The sequence below is a fragment of the Oncorhynchus masou genome, chromosome 12 (genome assembly GCF_036934945.1).
Source record: "Oncorhynchus masou masou isolate Uvic2021 chromosome 12, UVic_Omas_1.1, whole genome shotgun sequence".
In the NCBI taxonomy this organism is placed as follows: domain Eukaryota; kingdom Metazoa; phylum Chordata; class Actinopteri; order Salmoniformes; family Salmonidae; genus Oncorhynchus; species Oncorhynchus masou.
The window spans coordinates 52,810,711-52,833,117 of NC_088223.1; the positions used below are offsets into that span (position 1 = coordinate 52,810,711).

The 22,407-nt window shown below is 41.0% G+C and overlaps 1 protein-coding gene across 5 annotated transcripts in view; it reads right to left on the reverse strand.

The window, feature by feature from the left end:
• Positions 1 to 650: 650 nt before the first annotated feature.
• LOC135550381 (leucine-rich repeat and calponin homology domain-containing protein 2-like) overlaps positions 651 to 22,407 on the reverse strand; it is an 81,845-nt gene continuing 60,088 nt past the window's right edge. The window contains exons 11-22 of one of the 5 annotated variants that reach the window (XM_064981116.1): positions 22,229 to 22,348; positions 21,246 to 21,314; positions 20,938 to 21,000; positions 16,246 to 16,294; positions 16,020 to 16,058; positions 15,625 to 15,762; positions 10,836 to 10,886; positions 10,639 to 10,702; positions 5,520 to 5,626; positions 4,313 to 4,450; positions 4,126 to 4,203; positions 651 to 3,460 (exon numbers count right to left, since the gene is read on the reverse strand). In XM_064981116.1, coding sequence (XP_064837188.1) covers positions 3,341 to 3,460; positions 4,126 to 4,203; positions 4,313 to 4,450; positions 5,520 to 5,626; positions 10,639 to 10,702; positions 10,836 to 10,886; positions 15,625 to 15,762; positions 16,020 to 16,058; positions 16,246 to 16,294; positions 20,938 to 21,000; positions 21,246 to 21,314; positions 22,229 to 22,348 — 1,036 coding nt within the window. In that variant the 3' untranslated portion in view covers positions 651 to 3,340. Of the gene's footprint in view, positions 3,461 to 4,125; positions 4,204 to 4,312; positions 4,451 to 5,495; positions 5,627 to 10,638; positions 10,703 to 10,835; positions 10,887 to 15,624; positions 15,763 to 16,019; positions 16,059 to 16,245; positions 16,295 to 20,937; positions 21,001 to 21,245; positions 21,315 to 22,228; positions 22,349 to 22,407 lie in introns of all 5 variants that reach the window. The other 4 variants (XM_064981115.1, XM_064981120.1, XM_064981118.1 and 1 more) reach the window with 4 other exon arrangements.

Below are 22,407 nucleotides of genomic sequence, written 5' to 3' on the forward strand. Positions count from 1 at the left end.
TCAGTGTGTACAAGCACAGCACGTTCTAATGAACAGAAACACAGACACAAAGCCAACTAAAATAATGGAATTTTCTCTCTTGTACAGGTAATGTATATACAGTAGTTCCACCATCATTTCATTAATAAAATGCTTGGCATATTAAAAAACTGTGATACCATAGATGAGCTCCACACACACACACACACACACACACACACACACACACACACACACACACACACACACACACACACACACACACAATAAGAGATGAGCTTCATTGGCAAAGTGACAGTAAAAAAACAGATAGACATGAGAGTGGGAACAACAGTGTTATTGGCAACATAAACAGCAGTATGAGTAAGGAGTTAAATATTTTTCAGTTAGTAACACTGATTAAATCAAAACGGACATTGCAGAGACCTGGCTGTGCCAGGACAACAACCTCTCCCTCAACGTGATCAAGACAAAGGAGATGATTGTGGATTACAGGAAACAGAGGACCGAGCACACCCCCATTCTCATCGATGGGGCTGTAGTGGAGCAGGTCGAGAGCTTCAAGTTCCTCGGTGTCCACAACACCAACAAACTAACATGGTCCAAGCATACCAAGACAGGTTTTGTTGTGCCCCCTTCATGACTTACACCCCCCCCCGCACATTGACTCTGTACCCCCCTGCATATAGTCTCGCTATTGTTATTTTACTGCTGCCATTTAATTACTTGCTACTTTTATTTCTTATTCCCATCCGCATTTTTTTTTTTTAACTGCATTGTTGGTTAGGGGCTCGTAAGTAAGCATTTCACTGTAGGTCTACACCTGTTGTATTCGGTGCATGTGACTATTAAAATTTTATTTGAAATACCATTGTTCCTGCATCCCACACAAAAGCAAATTTGAAGTTAAGAATGGATATTTGCAATAATAGTACCATCATTACTAAATGGAAACCAAATGAAACTCCTTTTAAGTGAAACTATTCGCTGCAGGAACAATGGTTTAGATTTCCTGCAATTTGAGGTTAATTGAATCGGACTTTGAGACACCTAAGAACAAACTGTACCCAAATGCTAATATATTAATATGGTTTTTAAACACTATAATTTGTTTACAAACCTGATAGCTATACTTTTAGTTAATGTTTGAGACAGCTTTTTGTCTATTAGCAAATCAGGGGTTTCTCAACCAGATCAAGGCAAGTGAATGCATCCAACTGGTATTTACGATTTCACAACTGGTAAATTCCTACCTCCCACTCAAGGATGAGACAAGTTTTCCACTAGTAATTACCAGTTGGAGGGCTGTTCAAATGTATTTTTCCTAGCCGTATGTGGTAAACGTAGAGATCTTTGTACATGTTCCATTATGGCCTCTGTGAGCGCACGGGCAGCGCCATAGAGGGCGTTTTCAATTTTCTTAATCTACTACTTCTGTGAGTTGGTAAACAAACTGAAAGGGTGCATACTGCCATCTAGAGTGTGTTGCTTGAACAGGTATAAAGCCAAGGATGGCGATTTACTGCCGCCTAGAGTTATGGAATGTTTGCTCATGAGTATAATTTATTGGCTGATCCCTCCTGATTACCCAGGTGGAATGATGTGATCCTTCCTTCACCCACAAGGAAGTCCCACCCAGTTGACTTCTTTAAAAATGGTGAAGCCCTCAATGGCAACGCCAGAACAGGTTTTTATCAATCTTGAGTCCTCCATCTAACTCTATGGTGGTAAATTACCACTTCCCACTATTTGAATTTTTACAAATGCAGCATTAAAGCAGGACAATATCATAAGTTTGGAGCTGAAAACTCCAGTCACATAACTTAAGGGGGTCATCAGGGGTGAAACACAAACAAACAAAGCACATAAATAGAAAAAATAAATAGATAAATAGTTTCCCTGATAAAATATTTCAATGGTTAAGATTAATCTATGGGATCACCTAATTGCTTATTTTGTTTTCCTTATTTGACGTTTTGCAGATGTGAATCCAACCAGAGGAGCAAGTTGTAAACTTAAAGATGAAATATTTCAACATTAAAAAAAATGTTTCATTGCATCAAATGACCAAAAAACACAATCTCAGGATTGTAAGTGTATATGGTACAATATCCCAACTACATACCCCTGTGCTTTAAACTAGTCCTATTCAAAACAAACATGTGGTTCAAATCAAAGCTACATGCAGTCACAGTAGTCTTATGTCTTTAGGTCTGCATTTGACAGAAGGTCCCGTGACAGTGGGATGGCTCTCTTGTATACTGTACAGTGTGGTGAGCTATCAAAACCACCTGCAGTACCTCAGAGCATCCTCCCTTCACCACAACAGAGCAGTAGACAGATGGGTCATTGGACATGAGACCAACACCATCAGCAACCTTGTGCAGGTGAGAAAGTCTCTATCCGAATGTGCGGCAGTTTTAACATCCATCTGAATCATGGACACCATGCTTTTAAAAGTAAACTTAGCATTCTTCCCCCAAATAGCACTGTTATTGATAGTACAATAATGCTAGTCAAATGCAGACTGTAAGAAGTGTGTGTACTGGGGTTGAGCTACTGGTGGCTCCTCTGAGGTAAAGCACTGTTAAGGACATCCCAAGCTTTACCTCTGTGATATCAAACAGAGGTATACTGTGATAGAACACAACGCTCTTGTACAAATAGGACTCAAAATCCAATTTGAATGCTAAATTGTTCTACAAAAGAAAAGTCAAAGAGGTTAAGGACCACTTGAGTTATGTGGTATGGCTGGTGGGCCAGCATGCAGTTAAGTTCTCTGAGTGAAAGAGTGAGTACATGCCTTTAAAACAGCTATAAATTGACTACCAATGTATTTTAATACCGATAATTGAAAACCCAGTGACTTCAGTGTTGGCACCACTAGGTTCAATGGTGTCTGACCATGGGCCAGTCAATATCACCATGGTGACAGACAGGTCTTCATCTTCACTGCGATTCCCTCCTTAGTCTGACCTCTGACCTGGCTTTGGGTTCACCAGCACTCGTAAAGTCCACACTGCGCAGGTCACACAGACAGTCACACTGGTACTCTACACACACACACAGTAGGGTCCCCTGAGGGTAGGACATGACAGAAGCTAACAATCTGATGGATGGGAGGCGGGTCCCAGCTGACATCATATAGGAAGGGTGGGAGGATCTGAATTAACCCCTCCTTCTCCTGGCTCAATCAGCTGACAATGGACTCCCTGCAACCCCCCGTGCCCTTGCCCCTAACGGTTCTCTGGTGATGAGCGAAGCGGGCTGGAAGCCCCCTCCTCTGTGGGGTGTAGGGCTGGGGGGGTGAATGGCTTGACTGGACTGGACAGGGAGGGTGGAGGCAGTGTCCAGGCTGCTGTTAGACAGCAGACAGCTGGGTGGGCTTGGAGGCTGGCAGATCCAGTAGAGCCTGGACGGTCATGCCCACCTTCACCAGCCCACGCTCCTCTAGGATGTGGTGGGGCAAACACAGCTTGTCCTGCCAGGGACAAAACACAGCACGCAGTCATCACCAGACCTTTCAAGACACTTAAAAGGACAGTACAAGTGAATTGATGTTTATATCTCTGTCATGCTGCTCTAGGTACCAGTCTATTTATTTGGTGAAAGATATTTTTGGCAAGACAACTCAGTTGTCGAAACCAAAAGGAGTGGCACAGCTCAACCGATCCATCATAACCTATCCACATTAACTTCAGGAATCTGTCAAAAGTTGATTTACAGATGGTTATCCAAAGATGGTTTTCATATTTGTAGCTGGTCTACTGGTTAGGGAGTGTACCACAACTGGGGAAAGAGGCATATCAGATCTATGGATGATGACAGAAAAAGATAGTAGTGATTATAAATTGAGTGGTTCAAGCCCTGAATTCCGATTGACTGACAGCCGTGGTATATCAGATTGTATACCAAGGGTATGACAAAACATTTATTTTTCTACTGCTCTAGTTACGTTGGTAACAAGTTTATAATAGCAATAAGGCACCTTGGGGTTTGTGTTATATGACCAATATACTATGGCTAAAGGCTGTATCAAGACACTCCGCATTGTTTTGTACTTAAGAACAGCCCTTAGTTGTGGTATATTGGCCATATACCACACACCCTCAGGTCTTATTGTTTAATTAAGTGGTGTGTGTTTACCTGTGGCACACCCAGCTTCTTACAGGCATCCAGGAAGTTTTCCACATTCCTGCGGCACTTGGCCATGCTAAGCTTTGGCTGTGGGACAGAGTTGGTCAACAGTTACAGGCATTTTTTGTTTATTCTTGGCTGGTGGTTTGCTTTGGCTTTAGGGATTTCAAACAACAGGTTTTCAACTGGTGCTTACCACTGCGGGCGAGGGTACATGGATGCTGGCCACCGACCGAGGGCGAATGTGATTGGCCAGATGGCACAAGACAACGCCATCCATCAGAGCAGCTCCCACATCGTCCGGCAGCAAGACCTTCAGTCTGGACTCCAGGTTCTAAGAGGAGTCAGAGAAACAACACACTCAACATGGATTCTGTAGATCCCTGTGGAATAATGTAGATCACCTATTACAACTGCTAACGCAAGACATGGACAAAGATTATTTTACAGGAGGAGTTTGAAGTAACCCACAGTGTTACCCAGAGTGACCCCCCGGGATACAGTGCTACCTACAGCTGTCTGGAGGAACAAGTAGCGACACGTTGAGAATTCTGAGGAACTCCAGACAACACGAAAGAGCCCATTCAAGGCCCATCAGAGGAGGAAAACATCTCATAATTACACTGTATACTTTGGTAAACTCTGTCAACTGCTCGCTGTCAACAGGCCATTGTTCACAACCCTGTGGGAAAGCTGCTGATTTTCCATAGCCGTTTCACTAGGGTTGATAAAGGGCATTGATAAACACCTACATTGTAATGCAGGTGGTGTACAGTAACATCACAGCGCTGTATGGGTTTTGACTGACAGGCATTCTGAACTTGAGGACCTCGAATGACAAGAAGTTGCCCTCCTGCTAATTGTGCAACTTTAGCACATTTTTTTGTTGTCCAAGTGAGGGAAACACTGTAAATAAAGAGGACTACGTATTTTGAAAGATAAGGCGTTGAGGAGTAAAACAAATACCACTTTGATGTCAAACAAGCACGCCGTGCACTTCACATTTCCATATCATAAAACTCATACAGCATCAACCTTTACGATCACTACGTTTGATGTACAGTCACAAGATGACACGGCACCATACCCTGGGTTGTTCGGAACGGATCGAGGTGAACTGTTGTGTCCTCACCTTTGGTCTAATAGTTTTACCATCATCTCCAAACTCTTCCCTTTGCATTGCTACCATGGTCATGCATATGCTTTTCATATTTCTTCTGTAAGAAATATTATTTCTATTTATCCTCATCCACATAGGCCAATAAAGGGTCCAAATTAATGATGGAAATTTGTAAAAGGACTGCTACATAATACCTTTTGCAAACGTCTATAAAGTCTAATCAGGTTATTGGTGGTGTCTTTTGATCATGGTGTGTCACCCTGTGTTTTCTGAATCCCCTGACCTGCCGTAGGAGGCCAACCTGCTCCATCTCCTCCCGCAGGTGCTCCATCTTCCTCCTCATGGTGAAACTGGGGTCTGACGGCTCCTGGCGGCTGCTTCGGCAAAAAGCTGCGACAACATATAGGAAGCATATAGCGTGTGACATACTGAGACTTTCAAACAGTAAACTCCTGGGTATACCCCTGGGCCCTGCCGAGATGAGCTCAGAGTCTAGAGTTTTTAATGACATGAATTAATAAGTGTTGAAATTCATGTTGTAAAATTGCACAATCTGATATGTCTGATGTTAGTGTACATTCCTTTTGTTGTTGTACGTGCCCTTTTAAAATGTCGCATAAATCTTTCTGCATTACCCCTTATAAACATCCCCCCCCCCCTTACCTCTTCATGTGGAAGAGGGAGGTTACTCAAAAATGTTCCCATGAAAATCCTAATCAATTCTATAGATATTGTGTTTATATTGCCACTGACCTTGTCATATTAGGGGTTTCTACCAGTATATTGTGAAATGTACGCATTTCAAGCATTTATTCGCTTTGTATATGTTGATTTGTGAATGCTGTACATGCTAGCTAGTTACTGTCATTTCCTCTGTACATGTCATCATTGGGCTAACATGGCTATTTCATGTCCCCTTTTGTTCATTTGTACTTGAGTTGGTGCACAACGGCAGCACAACACTTAATGTATGGATGTTGTTTGTTTCTTTAATCAGGTATGTCATGTCTTTGTTTATGATATTTTGACGATATTTGATTTGACTTAGTTTGCAAGTGCACGTCATGTACGAGCTGTACGTAACGTCTGGCTGTTGATGAATGTTAAAGCCCGTAGGCTATACTGGACATTAGCTACATTTTATACTGTACATTGCATTATATAGTTGTCAAACGAGATTGTTAGTCTTAGCCCTGTCTACGGTACCCATGTGGAAGACAGGAGTTTGGTGTGTTAGGGAAGCACAGCATTTGTTGATGGATGTCTTTCCCTGTCATTATCAGAGAACAAAAAGATCAACACCAACCATGATCCGCTTGTCATCTGTAAGCTGATCAAAATGCAATCGACACCGGTCACATTTACACACAGGCTTCATTCCAACCATTACTGTAACTTTGGAATGTCCAGACCATGATTACTTCTAGGCCAGTGAAGTGTGTATTTGAATGTCAAACAAGTTTTGTTTAGTAACTCTCTTTAGTGTGGAAATCCTGAGCCCTCACTAAAGATGAAAATGAATGGAGGATAATAAATACTATATATTATATAATCAAATCTATTGCTACTTCTAAGGAAATCTCCTTCGTAGCCTGTCTGTGGGTTCAACATAACATTTCTTATTTTCGTAAACTATTTATTGGTTGCTGAATACCATGGAAATTCCACTGAACTCCTCCAACCATTTTACTCGGAAGGACAGTTCAGAGCGTCACCTCGTGAACTCTCTCTTCTGCAATGCTAACTAGAACTGCAGTCAAAGTGTGGTCAAAATGTCCGGTGATTGACAGGGGAGCACAGAACAGAGTGCACCGGTCAAGAACACATTGCCCTGTTTGTTGGATTGCTACAAAATCCTTAAATAGTTCTTCTTCTCTATTTATTTATTCATTTTTAAAAGGGCAATATGTAGTTCAAACAAAGTGGCCACTGATTTGGTAAACAGCTGAGGGATGGGGCTGGAGAAAAGTAACTACTCACAGATTCATAGAGCTATGGATGCAAGGACTGATCACGATATCAAAATTATATGGTTGAGGCTGTACATGTCTTATTTTTTTATATTTTACAATTAAATTGTTTACAAACAATGGGGTAAAAAAAAAGTATGTTCTGATGGGGAGCGGGTTGAACAAAGCTCATGAGGCATTTATAAGTAACATTATTCAAGAAATAAATGGGTTTACACTACCGGTCAAAAGTTTCAGAACGCCTACTCATTCAAGATTTTTTCTACATTGGCGAATAATAGTGAAGACATCAAAACTATGAAATAACACATATGGAATCATGTAGTAACCAAAAAAGTGTTAAACAAATCAAAATATATTTTATATTTGAGATTCTTCAAATAGCCAGCCTTTGCCTTGACAGCTTTGCACACACTTGCACTCTCAACTACACTACATTTCAAAAGTTTGGGGTCACTTAGAAATGTCCTTGTTTTTGAAAGAAAAGCACATTTTTGTACATTAAAATATCATCATATTGATCAGAAATACAGTATAAACATTGTTAATGTTGTAAATGACTATTGTAGCTGGAAACAGCAGATTTTTTATGGAATATCTACATTGGCGTACAGAGGCCCATTATCAGCAACCATCAATCCTGTGTTCCAATGGCACATTGTGTTAGCTAATCCAAGTTGATCATTTAAAAGGCTAATTGATCATTAGAAAACCCTTTTGCAATTATGTTGGCACAGCTGAAAACTGTTGTTCTGATTAAAGAAGCAATGAAACTGGCCTTCCTTAGACTAGTTGAGTATCTGGAGCGTCAGTATTTGTGGGTTCGATTACAGGCTCAAAATGGCCAGAAACTAAGACCGTTCTTCTGAAACTCATCAGTCTATTCTTGTTCTGAGAAATGGCAGCTTCATTAAATAGTCCCCGCAAAACACCAGTCTCAACGTCAACAGTGAAGATGCAACTCCGGGATGAGGAACTCTGCCTAGAAGGCCAGCATCCCGGAGTCGCCTCTTCATTGTTGACGTCGAGACTGGTGTTTTGCGGGTATGATTTAATGAAGCTGCCAGTTGTGGACTCTAATCAGTTTATCCTCTGCAGCAGAGGTAACTCTGGGTCTTCCTTTCTTGTGGCAGTCCTCATGAGAGCCAGTTTTGTCATAGCGCTTGATGGTTTTTGCGACTGCACTTGAAACTTTCAAAGTTCTTGAAATTTTCTGTATTGACTAACCTTCATGTCTTAAAGTAATGATGGACTGTTGTTGCTCTTTGCTTATTTGAGCTGTTCTTGCTATAATTTGGACTTGGTCTTTTACCAAATAAGGCTATCTTCTGTATACCCCCTACCTTGTCACAACACAACTGATTGGCTCAAACGCATTAAGAAGGAAAGAAATTCCACAAATTAACTTTTAAGGCGGCACACCTGTTAATTGAAATGCATTCCATGTAACTACCTCAAAGCTGGTTGAGAGAATGCAAAGAGTGTGCAAAACGATCATCAAGGCAAAGGGTGGCTATTTGAAGAATCTCAAATCTATTTTGATTTGTTTAACACTTTTTTGGTTACTACATGATTCCATATGTGTCATTTTATAGTTTTGATGTCTTCACTATAATTATACAATGTAGAAAATAGTAAAAATAAAGAAAACCCCTTGAATGAGTAGGTGTTCTAAAACTTTTGACCGGTAGTGTATATCATTAATTTAAAATCCTTAAATAGATGTAGCAATCACAGATTGCCCCTTTAAAGCCGCCCAGGCGTACGAAAAAGTATGCACGGACTACTGGATAAGAGCTTCTACTAAATTACTAAAATGTCAAATGTACACTGAGGCACACACAACAGTTGACATTGATTGTATTTGCATCAACTAAAATATCTTGTGTCACATAATGATAACTACTGGGGTATGACATTTAGCTCATCACTCTTCTGCCCTCCAAAGCAAAATGGTGGTAACTGTTCTTTTGGTTGAAAATGAGTTAATGTCATTTTTGTTACATTAAAACACATGCTTAATCATGTGGACAAGTATCCTGCCTCTATTGTATTGTGTTTTGGAAAAAATGGGGGTCGTATTAGCAGTAACTGCAAAAAGTTACTGTGAAACTAAGGTAAATGGCAGTAACAGAACTTACTGCCTTTTAGCTTCGTTTCATCCTGCCCTTGGCTGCAGTTACTGCGTTTTACCTTGGTTTCAAGTAATTTTAAGTGGCGCAATCGAACCTGTATGACATTGATTGATAGCTACACACATTGATAATCTACAGATACAACCCCATGTCACAGCATTCAAGCGGGGAAATGATGGTTGAACTTGCTCTGAAACGCCGACATCCAGACACTGGTAAGAACTAGCTAGCTAAGTAGATCTGAGATTAAAATTAATTAGTTAGCTAGCAATATGATGATGAACATGTAAATATGTTTAAAATGTATTCTGAAAACTGTTATTTATTTAATCATTCAGAAGTATCATTTGAAAAAAATACAAATAGAATGTTATTAGCAATCTCATGGTAATTTTTTATCATTCCTATTATCCTACGTCATCCTTCTATCATGTTCCATCATTATATATTACAAGACAGGTAATCATTTCATGTAATTCAAACAATTGCAGTGCTGCTTTTCACGTGTATTCTTATAACAAGACATGGGCTACTTGTCAAACACAGTATGTAATGTGACTGACGCAGAACCTACATCTCTAAATTCAACTGGTATCTTAGTGGAAGACACACAAAGGATGCAGGTTCAACTCTGTTATACTGTCAGTAATTACACTGCTCTTGTATTAATAGCATAAATGAGAAGTATAGTAAACTAACAAATGAAAATGGCTGATACTGCTCTTAGCTTTGGTATTACCCTGCAATTTATAACATATCATGCCAAGGAAGAAGGCAGTAACTGCCGTTTAAAGGTCAGAGGTCATGTCAGAGGTCAGGGTCAACATGAATTTTAAAAAAGTACTCATAGTAAGGCAATGCATAGTACTCATGCATCGCCAATGATCTCCCTGGAATTCATTTGGCAAGACAATTAAAAAACTTTTGAAGACATTTTTTCTCAGTTCCACTATGAGCAGTTACTACCTTTTTGCTTGGGAGAGCAGAATAGTATGCCGAAGAGGTCATAAGCAATGTATCGGCCATGCTTTGGACAAGCTGTAATACTTCACCAGAATCACCATATTACAATACCAAATACAGTAAATGGCACTATTAATAGCCTGCATCATAATTGCACAACAACATGTTCAAACTCATTGCTCCACCACATGTTCTCTGTTTTACAATTACTTAAGAGTTAAAAACCTTGACTTGAAAATGTGTGCCACTTGTATTGCCTAATCATACAATAATAAATAAAAGCTTTATAAAAAGGAATGACTAACCCCTGAACAAGTTAAATAATTCAAATTACCTGATCTTGGTTTAAGGCCAAACACTGTGAGGGTGGTGCTGAACTCAGCATTCCGCAATACCTCCTGCACACAAAATACATCATTTCATTATTGGTCAGATAGAACAACCAATGAGGATATTTGCTTGAGCATGTGCTGACATAATTTGATTGTAATTGTGCTTTTACTGTGCATGTGATTGGATAGCTGATCTCACCTCACACTCGTCGTTCCCACTTGAGTTTCGTCGGGCACTCTGGCACTTGTTCTGTGAGGAGAGAAGACGCAGAGATTTAATCCATGCCCTAGAACCTAGTTCGCCGTATTGAAAATTGCTCTCCATTACTCTGTTTTTGTATGGTCATTAGCAGATTTCACGTGATTTCAATGTTTTCTTCAAGACTCCAGACATTTGTAAAAAAAATGAAAAAGGTAGATATGAGCCATATTTTAAAAACTCTGTAGATAGTGCTAAAACAATCTGAATTCTGCTCTCAGGCTTGGAGGGAAGCAAAAGTACTTAAGCTACTCAATAATAGTAAAGCCCCCTTACTGTCTCAAAAAGCCAACCAATCAGCCTGTTACCAACCTTAGTAAAACTTTTGGAAAAAATTGTGTTTGTCCAGATACAATGCTATTTTACTGTAAACAAATTGACTTTCAGCACGCTTATAGGGAAGGACACTCAACAAGCACGGCACTTACACACAAATGACTGATGATTGGCTGAGAGAAATTGATTGTGGGAGCTGTTTTTTAGACTTATTGACCATAGTTTGCTGCTGGAAAAACTTGTGTTATGGCTTAACACCCCCTGCTATATTGTGGATAAGTTACCTGTCTAACAGAACACAATGTGTGTTGTTTAATGGAAGCCTCTCCAACATAATCCAGGTAGAATCAGGAATTCCTCAGGGCAGCAGTCTAGACACCTTACCTTTTTCAATCTTTACTAATGACATGCCAGTAGCTTTGAGTAAAGCCAGTGTGTCTATAGTGCGTTCGGAAAGTATTCAGACCCCTTAACTTTTCTCACATTGTGGTACGTTACAGCCTTATTCTAAAATCTATTTGTCCCCCTTATAAATCTACACACAACAGACCCTTTACTCAGTACTTTGTTGAAGCACCTTTGGCAGCGATTACAGCCTCGAGTCTCCTTGGGTATGACGCTACAAGCTTGGCACACCTGTTTTTGGGGATTTCCTCCCATTCTTCTCTGCAGATCCTCTCAAGCTCTGACAGGTTGAATGAAGAGCATCGCTGCACAGCTAATTTTCAGGTCTCTCCAGAGATGTTCGATCGGGTTCAAGTCCAGGCTCTGGCTGGGCCACTCAAAGACATTCAGAGACTTGTCCAGAAGCCACTCCTGCATTGTCTTGGCTGTGCGCATAGGGCCGTATTCCTGTTGGAACGTGAATCTTCATCCCAGTCTGAGGTCCTGAGTGCTCTGGAGCAGGTTTTCATCAAGGATCTCTCTGTACTTTGCTCAATGTCTTTCCCTCGTGCCTGACTAGTCTCCCAGTCCCTGATACTGAAAAACATCCCCACAGCATGATGCTGCCACCACCATGCTTCACCGTAGGGATGGTGCCAGGTTTCCTCCAGACATGAAGCTTGGCATTCAGGCTAAAGAGTTCAATCTTGGTTTCATCACACCAGAAAATCTGGTTTCTCATGGTCAGAGTCATTTCAGTGCCTTTTGGCAAACACCAAGTGGGCTGTCATGTGCCTTTTACTGAGGAGTGGCTTCCATCTGGCTTCTCCCATCTCCACAGAGGAACTCTGGAGCTCTGTCAGAGTGACCATCAGATTCTTGGTCACCTCCCAGACAAAGGCCCTTCTCCCCAGATTGCTCAGTTTGCCCGGGCGGACAGCTCTAGGAAGAGTCTTGGTGGTTCCAAACGTGTGTTTTTGGAGACCTTCAATGTTGCAGACTATTTTTGGTATCCTTCCCTAGATCTGTGCCTCGACACAATCCTGCCTCGGAGCTCTAAGGACAATTCCTTCGACCTCGTGGCTTGGGTTTTGCTCTGACATGCACGGCCAACTGTGGGACCTTACATAGACATAGACCTTACATTCCCAAATAATGTCCAATCAATTGAATTTATCACAGGTGGATTCCAATCAAGTTGTAAAAACTCAATTAAAAGCTCAATTCCGAGTCTCATCGGTCTGAATACTTATGTAAATAAGTTATTTTTAATACATTTGCCAACATTTCTAAAAACCTGTTTTCACCTTATCATTGTGGGGTATTGTGTGTGGATTGATGAGCACATTTTTTTTATTTAATCAATTTTAGAATAAATGCTGTAACGTAACAAAATGTGGAAAAAGGGAAGGGGTCCGAATACTTCCCGAATGTACTGTATTGTACATGTAAGCTACTACAGCAAGTAAAATGACTGCAACAACCTCTTAAGGATCGCCCCTTTTTTACATGTTTTTGCCTAAAATGACATACCCAAATCTAACTGCCTGTAGCTCAGACCCTGAAGCAAGGATATGCATATTATTGGTACCATTTGAAAGGAAACACTTTGCAGTTTGTGGAAATTTGTAATGTAGGAGAATATAACACAATATATCTGGTAAAACATAATACAAATAAAAAAAACACCTGTTCTTTAGTATTTTGTTTGTACCATCATCTTTGAAATGCAAGAGAAAGGCCATGTCTTGCTCCCAGACAAACAAAACAACCTCTTTGCTTGCTTTGAGGACAATACAGTGCCACTGACATGGTCCACCACCAAAACCTGCAGCCTCTCCTCACCGCAGCCAATGTGAGTAAAACAATTAAATGTGTTAAGAACCCTCGCAAAGCTGCCAACACAGACTCCATCCCTAGCCACGTTCTCAGAGCATGCGCAGACCAGCTGGTTGGTGTGTGTGAGGTCAGTACAGGTGCATCAAAGCTAGGACCGAGAAAATGAAAAACAGCTTCTATCTCAAGGCCATCAGACTGTTAAACAGCCATCACTAACATTAAGTGGCTGCTGCCAACATACTGACTCAAATCTCTAGCCACTTTAATAATAAAAAATTGCATGTAATAAATGTATCACTAGTCACTTTAAACAATGCCACTTTATACAATGTTTACATACCCTACATTACTAATCTCATATGGATATACTGTACTCTATACCATCTACTGCATTTTGCCTATGCCGTTCGGCCATCGCTCATCCATATATTTATATGTACATATTCTTATTCATTCCTTTACACTTGTGTATATAAGGTAGTTGCTGTGAAATTGTTAGGAATTGTTAGATTACCTGTTAAATATTACTGCACGGTAGGAACTAGAAGCACAAGCATTTCGCTACACTCGCATTAACACCTGCTAACCATGTGTAAGTGACAAATAAAATTTGCTTTGATAATAATGTATTATTCCAGCACAGGTGCAATTTACATTTTGGCCACGAGATGACAGCACAGTGTATGTGCAGTTTTAGACTGAGCCAATGAACTATTGCATTTCTGTTCAAAATATTGTTTCAAGACTGCCCAAATGTGCCTAATTTGTTTATTAAAAACTTTCCATGTTCAAAATTGTGCACTCTCCTTAAACAAGAGCATGGTATTTTTTAAACTGTACTAGCTACTGTAAATTGGAGAGTGCAGTTAGATTAAAAATAATTTAGGCTTTCTGCCAATATCAGATATGTCTATGGCCTGGGAAATTGTCTTGTTAATGCTAATAGCAATAGCCTACATTAGCTCAACCGTTCCGTGGAAGGGACACCGATTCCGAAGAAGTTGCTGCAGTTAGTTTCAGAAAGGGTGGCAAGGAATATGTTCGTCCTAAATATTTCAAAAACTATAAGCATTTGGGACAAATCATTCACTAAACCCTAAACCTCAACTAAATCTTCTGATTAATAAAGTAGAATTTGAGCAAGTTGAGGTGACTAAACTGCTTGGAGTAACCCTGGTTTGTAAACTGTCGTGGTCAAACATGTTGATACATAATTAAGTGCTGCTCTGCCTGCCTTTTTAACAACACTATCAACAAGGCAGGTCATACAGGCCCTAGTTTTGTCACACCTGGACTACAGGTGTGGTCAGATGCCACAAAGAGGGACCTCGGAAAATTACAATTGGCTCAGAACAGGGCAGCATGACTGGCCCTTAAACATACACGGAGAGCTAACATTAATAACATGTATGTACGTCTCTCATGGCTCAAAGTGGATGAGAGATTGACTTCATCACTACTTGTTTTTGTAAGAAGTGTTGACAAGCTGAATGCACCCAGCTGTCTGTTTAAACGACTAGCACACAGCTCAGACATCCATGTATACCCCACAAGACATACCACCAGAGGTCTCTTCACAGCCCCCAAGTCAAGAACATATTATGGGAGGCGCAAAGTACTACTTAGAACCATGGCTACATGGAACTCTATTCCACATCAAGTAACTGATGCAAGAAAGTAGAATCAGATCAAAATAAATAAAAAATAAAAGACTAAAATACACCTTATGGAACAGTGGGGACTGTGAAGAGACACACACAGACATGCTGAAACACGCACATGATAAGACATGCACGTACAGATGGATTTCGTATTGTAGATATGTGGTAGTAGAGTAGTGGCCTGAGGGAACACACTTAATGTGATGTGAAATGTAACGTCATGTAATATTTAAAATTGTCTATAAAACAGCCTTAATGTTGGGGCGGCAGGGTAGCCTAGTGGTTAGAGCGTTGGACTAGTAACCGAAAGGTTGCAAGTTCAAACCCCCGAGCTGACAAGGTACAAATCTGTCGTTCTGCCCCTGAACAGGCAGTTAACCCACTGTTCCTAGGCCGTCATTGAAAATAAGAATTTGTTCGTAACTGACTTGCCTAGTAAAATAAAGGTAAAATTAAAAAAATGAGGAGCTTCTGCCTTGGCAACAGCTAAATGGGGATCCTTAATAAATACATATAGAAATCAACATCATGGGATTCAGAGTGCAATGTGGTAGCCATGGTCTCCTTACCTTCAGATAATCTTTCCTCAGATACTTGTTCCTCCTGCGCTCCTCGTTCTGGTTAAGTACAGGTGGAACCTCTGGCCACTTTGGCTCCGTGTCTGACTCGGATTTCAGGCTGCCATCGTAGGAGCATGAAGAGGAGGGCTGCAGAGAGAGAGATAGAGAGACAGAGAGAGAGACGGGTCAAGATACTGGACACTGTATTAACCAAATGGCAATACAATAATGGACAAAACCCCCTTGGCTTTAGCAGCACTAGAACATCATTTAAAAGAGATGATTGACCTAAAGCCTCTCCCTACGTCACTCAGTTATAAAAGGCTAACATGCACACAGCCATGTCTTCACATGGACGGTGATGAGGGTGAGGAAACAAAAAGGCACGAATGAAAATGGAGGACCTCAGAGAAAGCGTCGTCGTCATCTGTGAAGTCAGGGTCCTTTTCCAGAGAGAGACAGAGAGAGGTGAACGACATGAGTGAAACCCAGACACCAACACCAAGGCCTCGCACACAGACACATTAAAAAGGGGAATTGAAAACAATGACCACGGTGTAGTATTACTCGCACAAAATGGGAACAATGAGTAGCATGTTCCCTGTGGAAAACAGGACAGGAAGTACTTACCTGCCCACTCAGCACTGACGTGCCACTGCTCGCTTCATCCAGAGAGGCACTAGGAGAGAGACAGGAAAACACACGGACTCACTCAGTCACACGTATTTACCTTCATGGACAATACCCTCATTTATTGGACAGTGTGTCATCACGAGGGCAGCCAACAGTCAATAACAACAGACAATGGAACCTTTACTGCATAGACATGGAATCACTGGCCACCTGAATAACGGAACACTAGCCACTTTATGAAATGATTACATACTGCTTTACCCATCTCATATGTATATACTGTATTCTATTCTACTGTATTTTAGTCAATGCCACTCAGACGTTGCTCATCCTAATATTGATATATTTCTTAATGACATTCTTTTACTTTTAGATTTGTGTGTATTGTTGTGAATTGTTAGATACTACTGCACTGTCGGAGCGAGGAACACAAGCATTTCGCAACACCGGCAATAACACCTGCTAAATATGTGTATGCGACCAATAAAATTGGACTTGATTTGGTGTAGCTCAATTGGTAGAGCATGTGCAGCGCTGTGGTTGTGGGTTTGATTCCTCCGGGGGACCAGTACAAAACTAAGAGTATGTACTCACTAACTCTGAGTCGCTCTGGATAACAGCGTCTGCTAAATGACTCGCATGTAAAAATGTAAATACTCGTAGTTATAGCTACAGTGCATTCAGAAAGTATTCAGATTGCTCGACTTTTTCCCACATTTTGTTATGTTACAGCCTTATTCTAACATGGATTGAATAGTTTCCCCCCCTCAATCTACACACAATACCCCATAATGACATCCCAATGCCCCATAATGACAAAGAAAAAACAGTCAATCAATCAATAATATAATTATTTTAGCTAAATGTTTTATTTTTCCATTTACAATCTGTAGAACCTATGAGAATAGAAAGGTTCAATATTTTTGTGAAGCATCACAGCACAGTTGAAAAATATATGGCAAATAGAAATCCAAAATGGATGGGAGAGGTTGAATGGAGCTGAAGGGTGGGACTAGTAACAAGGTAACCAATGTAAAACATACGGCGTCTGTAAAATGTATATGGGTTCAGAAGTTTTGCGAAATAGCACAGTTACAAATAGAAATCAAACTGGATGGACATCAGAAATAGAGGAAGGACTAAAAACAAAGAAAATATAACTATTGTAAAATAGATTGTCTGTAAAATGTGTATAAGATGTATAAACTGAAAGTAAAAGTCTAAGTGTTTATTAGTTTACGCCAATTGGGGGAAGGGTGGTCGGGTTTGCGGGGAATAAAGGTATAATCTTTAAAAAGTATGTATGTATGCATGTCTATATAGGTATGTGTATGTAAATATGGATATGGATATATATATTTACCCCCAAAAATATATGGGGGATTGGAAATTATGCAGACAATTACATTGATGGAAGCAACATTCTTTCCGCAATATTAAGCTGATCCACCCCTTAAATAAAAAATAAAAAAGTTTGTTCATTTTATTTGCTAATTTATATATAAAAATATATAAAAAAATATGGAAATATCACATTTACATAAGTATTCAGACCCTCAGTGCTTTATTGAAGCACCTTGGTAGCGATTACTACAGCCTCAAGTCCTCTTGGGTATGACACTACAAGCTTGGCACACCTATATTTGGGGAGTTTTTCCCATTCCTCTCTGCAGATCCTCTCAAGCGCTGTCAGGTTGGATGGGGAGCATCATAGCACAGCTATTTTCAGGTCTCTCCAGAGATGTACGATCGGGTTCAAGTCCGGGCTCTGGCTGGGCCACTCAAGGACATTCAGAGACTTGTCCCGAAGCCACTCCTGTGTTGTCTTGGCTGTGTACTTAGGGTTTTTGTCCTGTTCGAAGGTGAACCCTCGCCCCAGTATGAGGTTCTGAGTGCTCTGGAGCAGGTTTTCATGAAGGATCTCTCTGTACTATGCTCCATTGATCTTTCCCCCGATCCTGACTAGTCTCCCAGTACCTGCAGCTGAAAGACATCCCCACACCATGATGTTGCCACCCCCATGCTTCACTGTAGGGATGGTGCCAGAATTCCTCCAGACATAACGCTTGGCATTCAGGCCAAAGAGTTCAATCTCGGTTTCATCAGACCTGAGAATATTGTTTCTCATGGTTTGAGAGTCCTTTAGGCGCCTTTTGGCAAATTCCAAGCGGGCTGTCATATGCCTTTTACTGAGGAGTGGCTTCTGTCTGGCAACTCTAACATAAAGGCCTGATTGGTGGAGTGCTGCAGAGATGGTTGTCCTTCTGGAAGGTTCTCCCATTTCCAGAGAGGAACTGTGGAGCTCTGTCATAGTGACCATCGGGTTCTTGGTCACCTCCTTGACCAAGGCCCTTCTCACCCGATTGCTCAGTTTGGCCGGGCAGCCAGCTCTAGGAAGACTCTTCGTGGTTCCAAATGTTGTCCATTTAAAAATGATGGAGGCCACAGTGTTCTTTGGGATCTTCAATGCTGCAGAAATGTTTTGGTACCCTTCCCCAGGTCTGTGCCTTGAAACAATCCTGTCTCTGAGCTCTACAGACAATTCCTTCGACCTCATGGCTTGGTTTTTGCTCTGACATGCACTGTCAACTGTGGGACCTTATATAGACAGGTGTGTGCCTTTCAATAGATGGGACATGATTTGGAATTTACCACATGTGGACTCCAATCAAGTTGTAGAAACATCTCAAGGATGATCCTGGGCTCAATGTTGAGTCTCATAGCAAAGGGTCTGAATACTTATGTAAATATGGTTGTTCTGTTTTCAATATTAATAAATTTGCAAACATTTCTAAAAACCTGTTTTCACTTCGTCATTATTGGATATTGTGTGTAGATTAGAGGTCACCCGATTAATCGGAATGGCCGATTTCAAGTTTTCATAACAATCAGAAATCTGTATTTTTGGACACCGATTTGGCCAATAATAATTTTGTTTTTTTACACCTTTATTTCATCTTTATTTAACTGGGCAAGTCAGTTAAGAACACATTCTTATTTTCAATGATGGCCTAGGAACTGTGGATTAACTGCCTTGTACAGGGGCAGAAAGACAGATTTTTACCTTGTCAGCTCAGGGTTTCAAACTTGCAACCTTACAGTTAACTAGTCCAACGCTCTAACCACCTGCCTCTCAGTGCACTCCATGAGGAGCCTGCCTGTTATGTGAATGCAGTAAGCCAAGGTAAGTTGCTAGCTAGCATTACTTATCTTATAAAAACAATCAATCAATCAATCAATCATAATCACTAGTTAACTACAAATGGTTGATGATATTACTAGTTTATCAAGCATGTCCTGCGTTGCATATAATCGATGCGGTGCGTATCATTGCTCTAATGTGTACCTTACCATAAACATCAATGCCTTTCTTAAAATCAATACACAGAAGTATATATTTTTTAAACCTGCATATTTAGCTAAAAGAAATCCAGGTTAGCAGGCAATATTAACCAGGTGAAATTGTGTCACTTCTCTTGCGTTCATTGCACGCAGAGTCAGGGTATATGCAACAGTTTGGGACGCCTAATTTGCCAGAATTTTTCGTAATTATTACATAACATTGGTGGTTGTGCAATGTAACAAGAATATTTAGACTTATGGATGCCACCCATTAGATAAAATACGGAACGGTTCCGTATTTCACTGAAAGAATAAACGTCTTGTTTATGAAATTATAGTTTCCGGATTTGACCATATTAATGACCTAAGGCTCGTATTTCTGTGTGTTATCATGTTATAACTAAGTCCATGATTTGATAGAGCAGTCTGACTGAGCGATGGTAGGCACCAGCAGGCTCATAAGCATTCATTCAAACAGCACTTTCGTGCGTTTGCCAGCAGCTGTTTATGACTTCAAGCCTATTAACTCCCAAGTTTAGGCTGGTGTAACCAATGCTAATAGCGTTTCAAACGTCACTCGCTCTGAGACTTGAAGTGGTTGTTCCCCTTGCTCTGCATGGGTAACGCGGGAAATAGTCCTATAATTCCTATAATAACTACAACCTAAAACTTCTTACCTGGGAATATTGAAGACTTGTGTTAAAAGGAACCACCAGCTTTCATATGTTCTCATGTTCTGAGCAAGGAACTGAAACGTTAGCTTTCTTACATGGCACATATATAGCACTTTTACTTTCTTTTCCAACACTTTCTTTTTCATTATTTATACCAAATTGAACATGTTTCGTTGTTTATTTGAGGCTAAATTGATTTTATTGATGTATTATATTAAGTGAAAATAAGTGTTCATTCAGTATTGTTGTAATTGTCATTATTACAAATAAAAAAAAATAAAAAAAAACACAAAAAACGGCCGATTAATCGGTACCGGCTTTTTTTTGGTCCTCCAATAAATCGGTATCAGCGTTGAAAAATCATAATCGGTCGACCTCTAGTATAGATTGATGAGGAAAAACAATTATTTAATACATTTTAGAATAAGGCTGTAATGTAACAAAATGTGGAAAAAAGTCAAGGGGTCTGAATACTTTCCGAATGCACTGTATTTTTGGAGACAAGATCCTATAACACGAGTCACTGGGACAGTTTCGATGATGCCATGCTTTTGAGTGTATGACTCGGCTCAACTTGCGCCCAGGAAACCGGCTAGTTTTATGCACGTGACCCAAGGCCTTAGAGTGTAACGGGCAGAAGTACTGTGTTTAGGTAGAGCTGTGCTGTACGTACCTGCGGATAGCCTGAGAGGGGGACCTTTGTTTGCTGCCAGAGCTGCCAGAGTGACTGAGGAACCTGGACAGGTAGACAGAGTGGTGGTTAGTATCCATTTTCTCTCTGCAGGCACAATGTGTTCAGGCAGTCATGATATAGAATGGGTTCAGGTGGATTTAAGAACAACAGACAATCTATCGAAGGGTGTGCATTCATCTCACAAGGCACAGAAACATGCATTTAATTCTCCAACCTGACAGTTTTCTATACATACATCCACCTCCTTAAACGTTAACAATCTCACTCTATCACACATCTGTCTCTACCTGTGTGCACGGCCGGCAACCCTCCTTCGATGAATTAGACTCTCTGCTCTACAAATTAAGGATCGTCGTCTAGTAGCCACACATCATGTGTGCACCAATCAGGTCCAAGGAAGAGGCGAGGTGGAGGAGGAGCAGGAGATGGATGAAGCAGGGAGGGAATAAGAGGAGAGAAGAGGGGAGCCAATGACAGGGAGGTTCGTTAGATGCAGAGCAGGAATCGAGATAGTTAGAGCGTGGTGATGGAGTAACTTCAGGAGAAAGAAGAGTAGTAAAATGTCTGGAAAGGAACTAGGATCTGTGCATACAATGGATAAAATACAGGTAACACACTCTTGGGAAAAAAGGTTCTATCGAGAACTTAAAAGGGTTCTTCAGCTGTCCCCACAGGAGAACCCTTTGAAGAACTGTTTTTCTTTGGTTACACGCCAAACCCTTTTCCCACAGAGGGTTCTTCATGGAACCAAAAAGGTTCATCCTGGAATCAAAATGGGTTCTCGTATGGGAACAGCCGAATAACCCTTTTGGAACCCTTTCTTCTGAGAGCGTATAGAAGGACCCAATGCAAGAGAAATGATAACGTGCACTCTTCACGTATCACCTGCTGTCTGCAACAGCTATGGCTGGCTCACGCTGACAATTGATTATTGTTAATATAACTATGGGTAGAACCCCAATAACCAGTCAGAAACCCATGACTGTCAAGGTTGTAAATCAAGTCCCTTTCTTTCCTGTCTTGTAGAATGAAAAGAAGAGCCCTTCCCCCTTCCAACCCTCTCCTCCAAGAACATCCCAGGATCTTCCTGCCCTTTCACTGATAAGGGGTCAAGGATGGAGTGAGAAAGCGCGATCAGAGGTGAGGGCGGGGGATGCTGAGCTCAGTAGAGGTGAAGAGGACAGAGGGATATGGGGCTAGGAGCAGGGATCAGAGTGAGGTGAGGTCAGAGAGGAGGAAACGACCATGGGGTCAGAGGTCAGTCTCTCACCTGTTCTGTTGCTCCTGCTGCAGGAGCTGGACGGCAATCTTCCTCAGGTCCAGCACCTCCTTCAGCTCTTCCTCCTCCTCCTCCTCTTCCTCCTCCTCAGCTAGCTGATCTTTATCAGAGCTGCAGGCCACAGGGACATGACAGTCAGAAACCTATGCCAGCTGCTTCACACTCACACT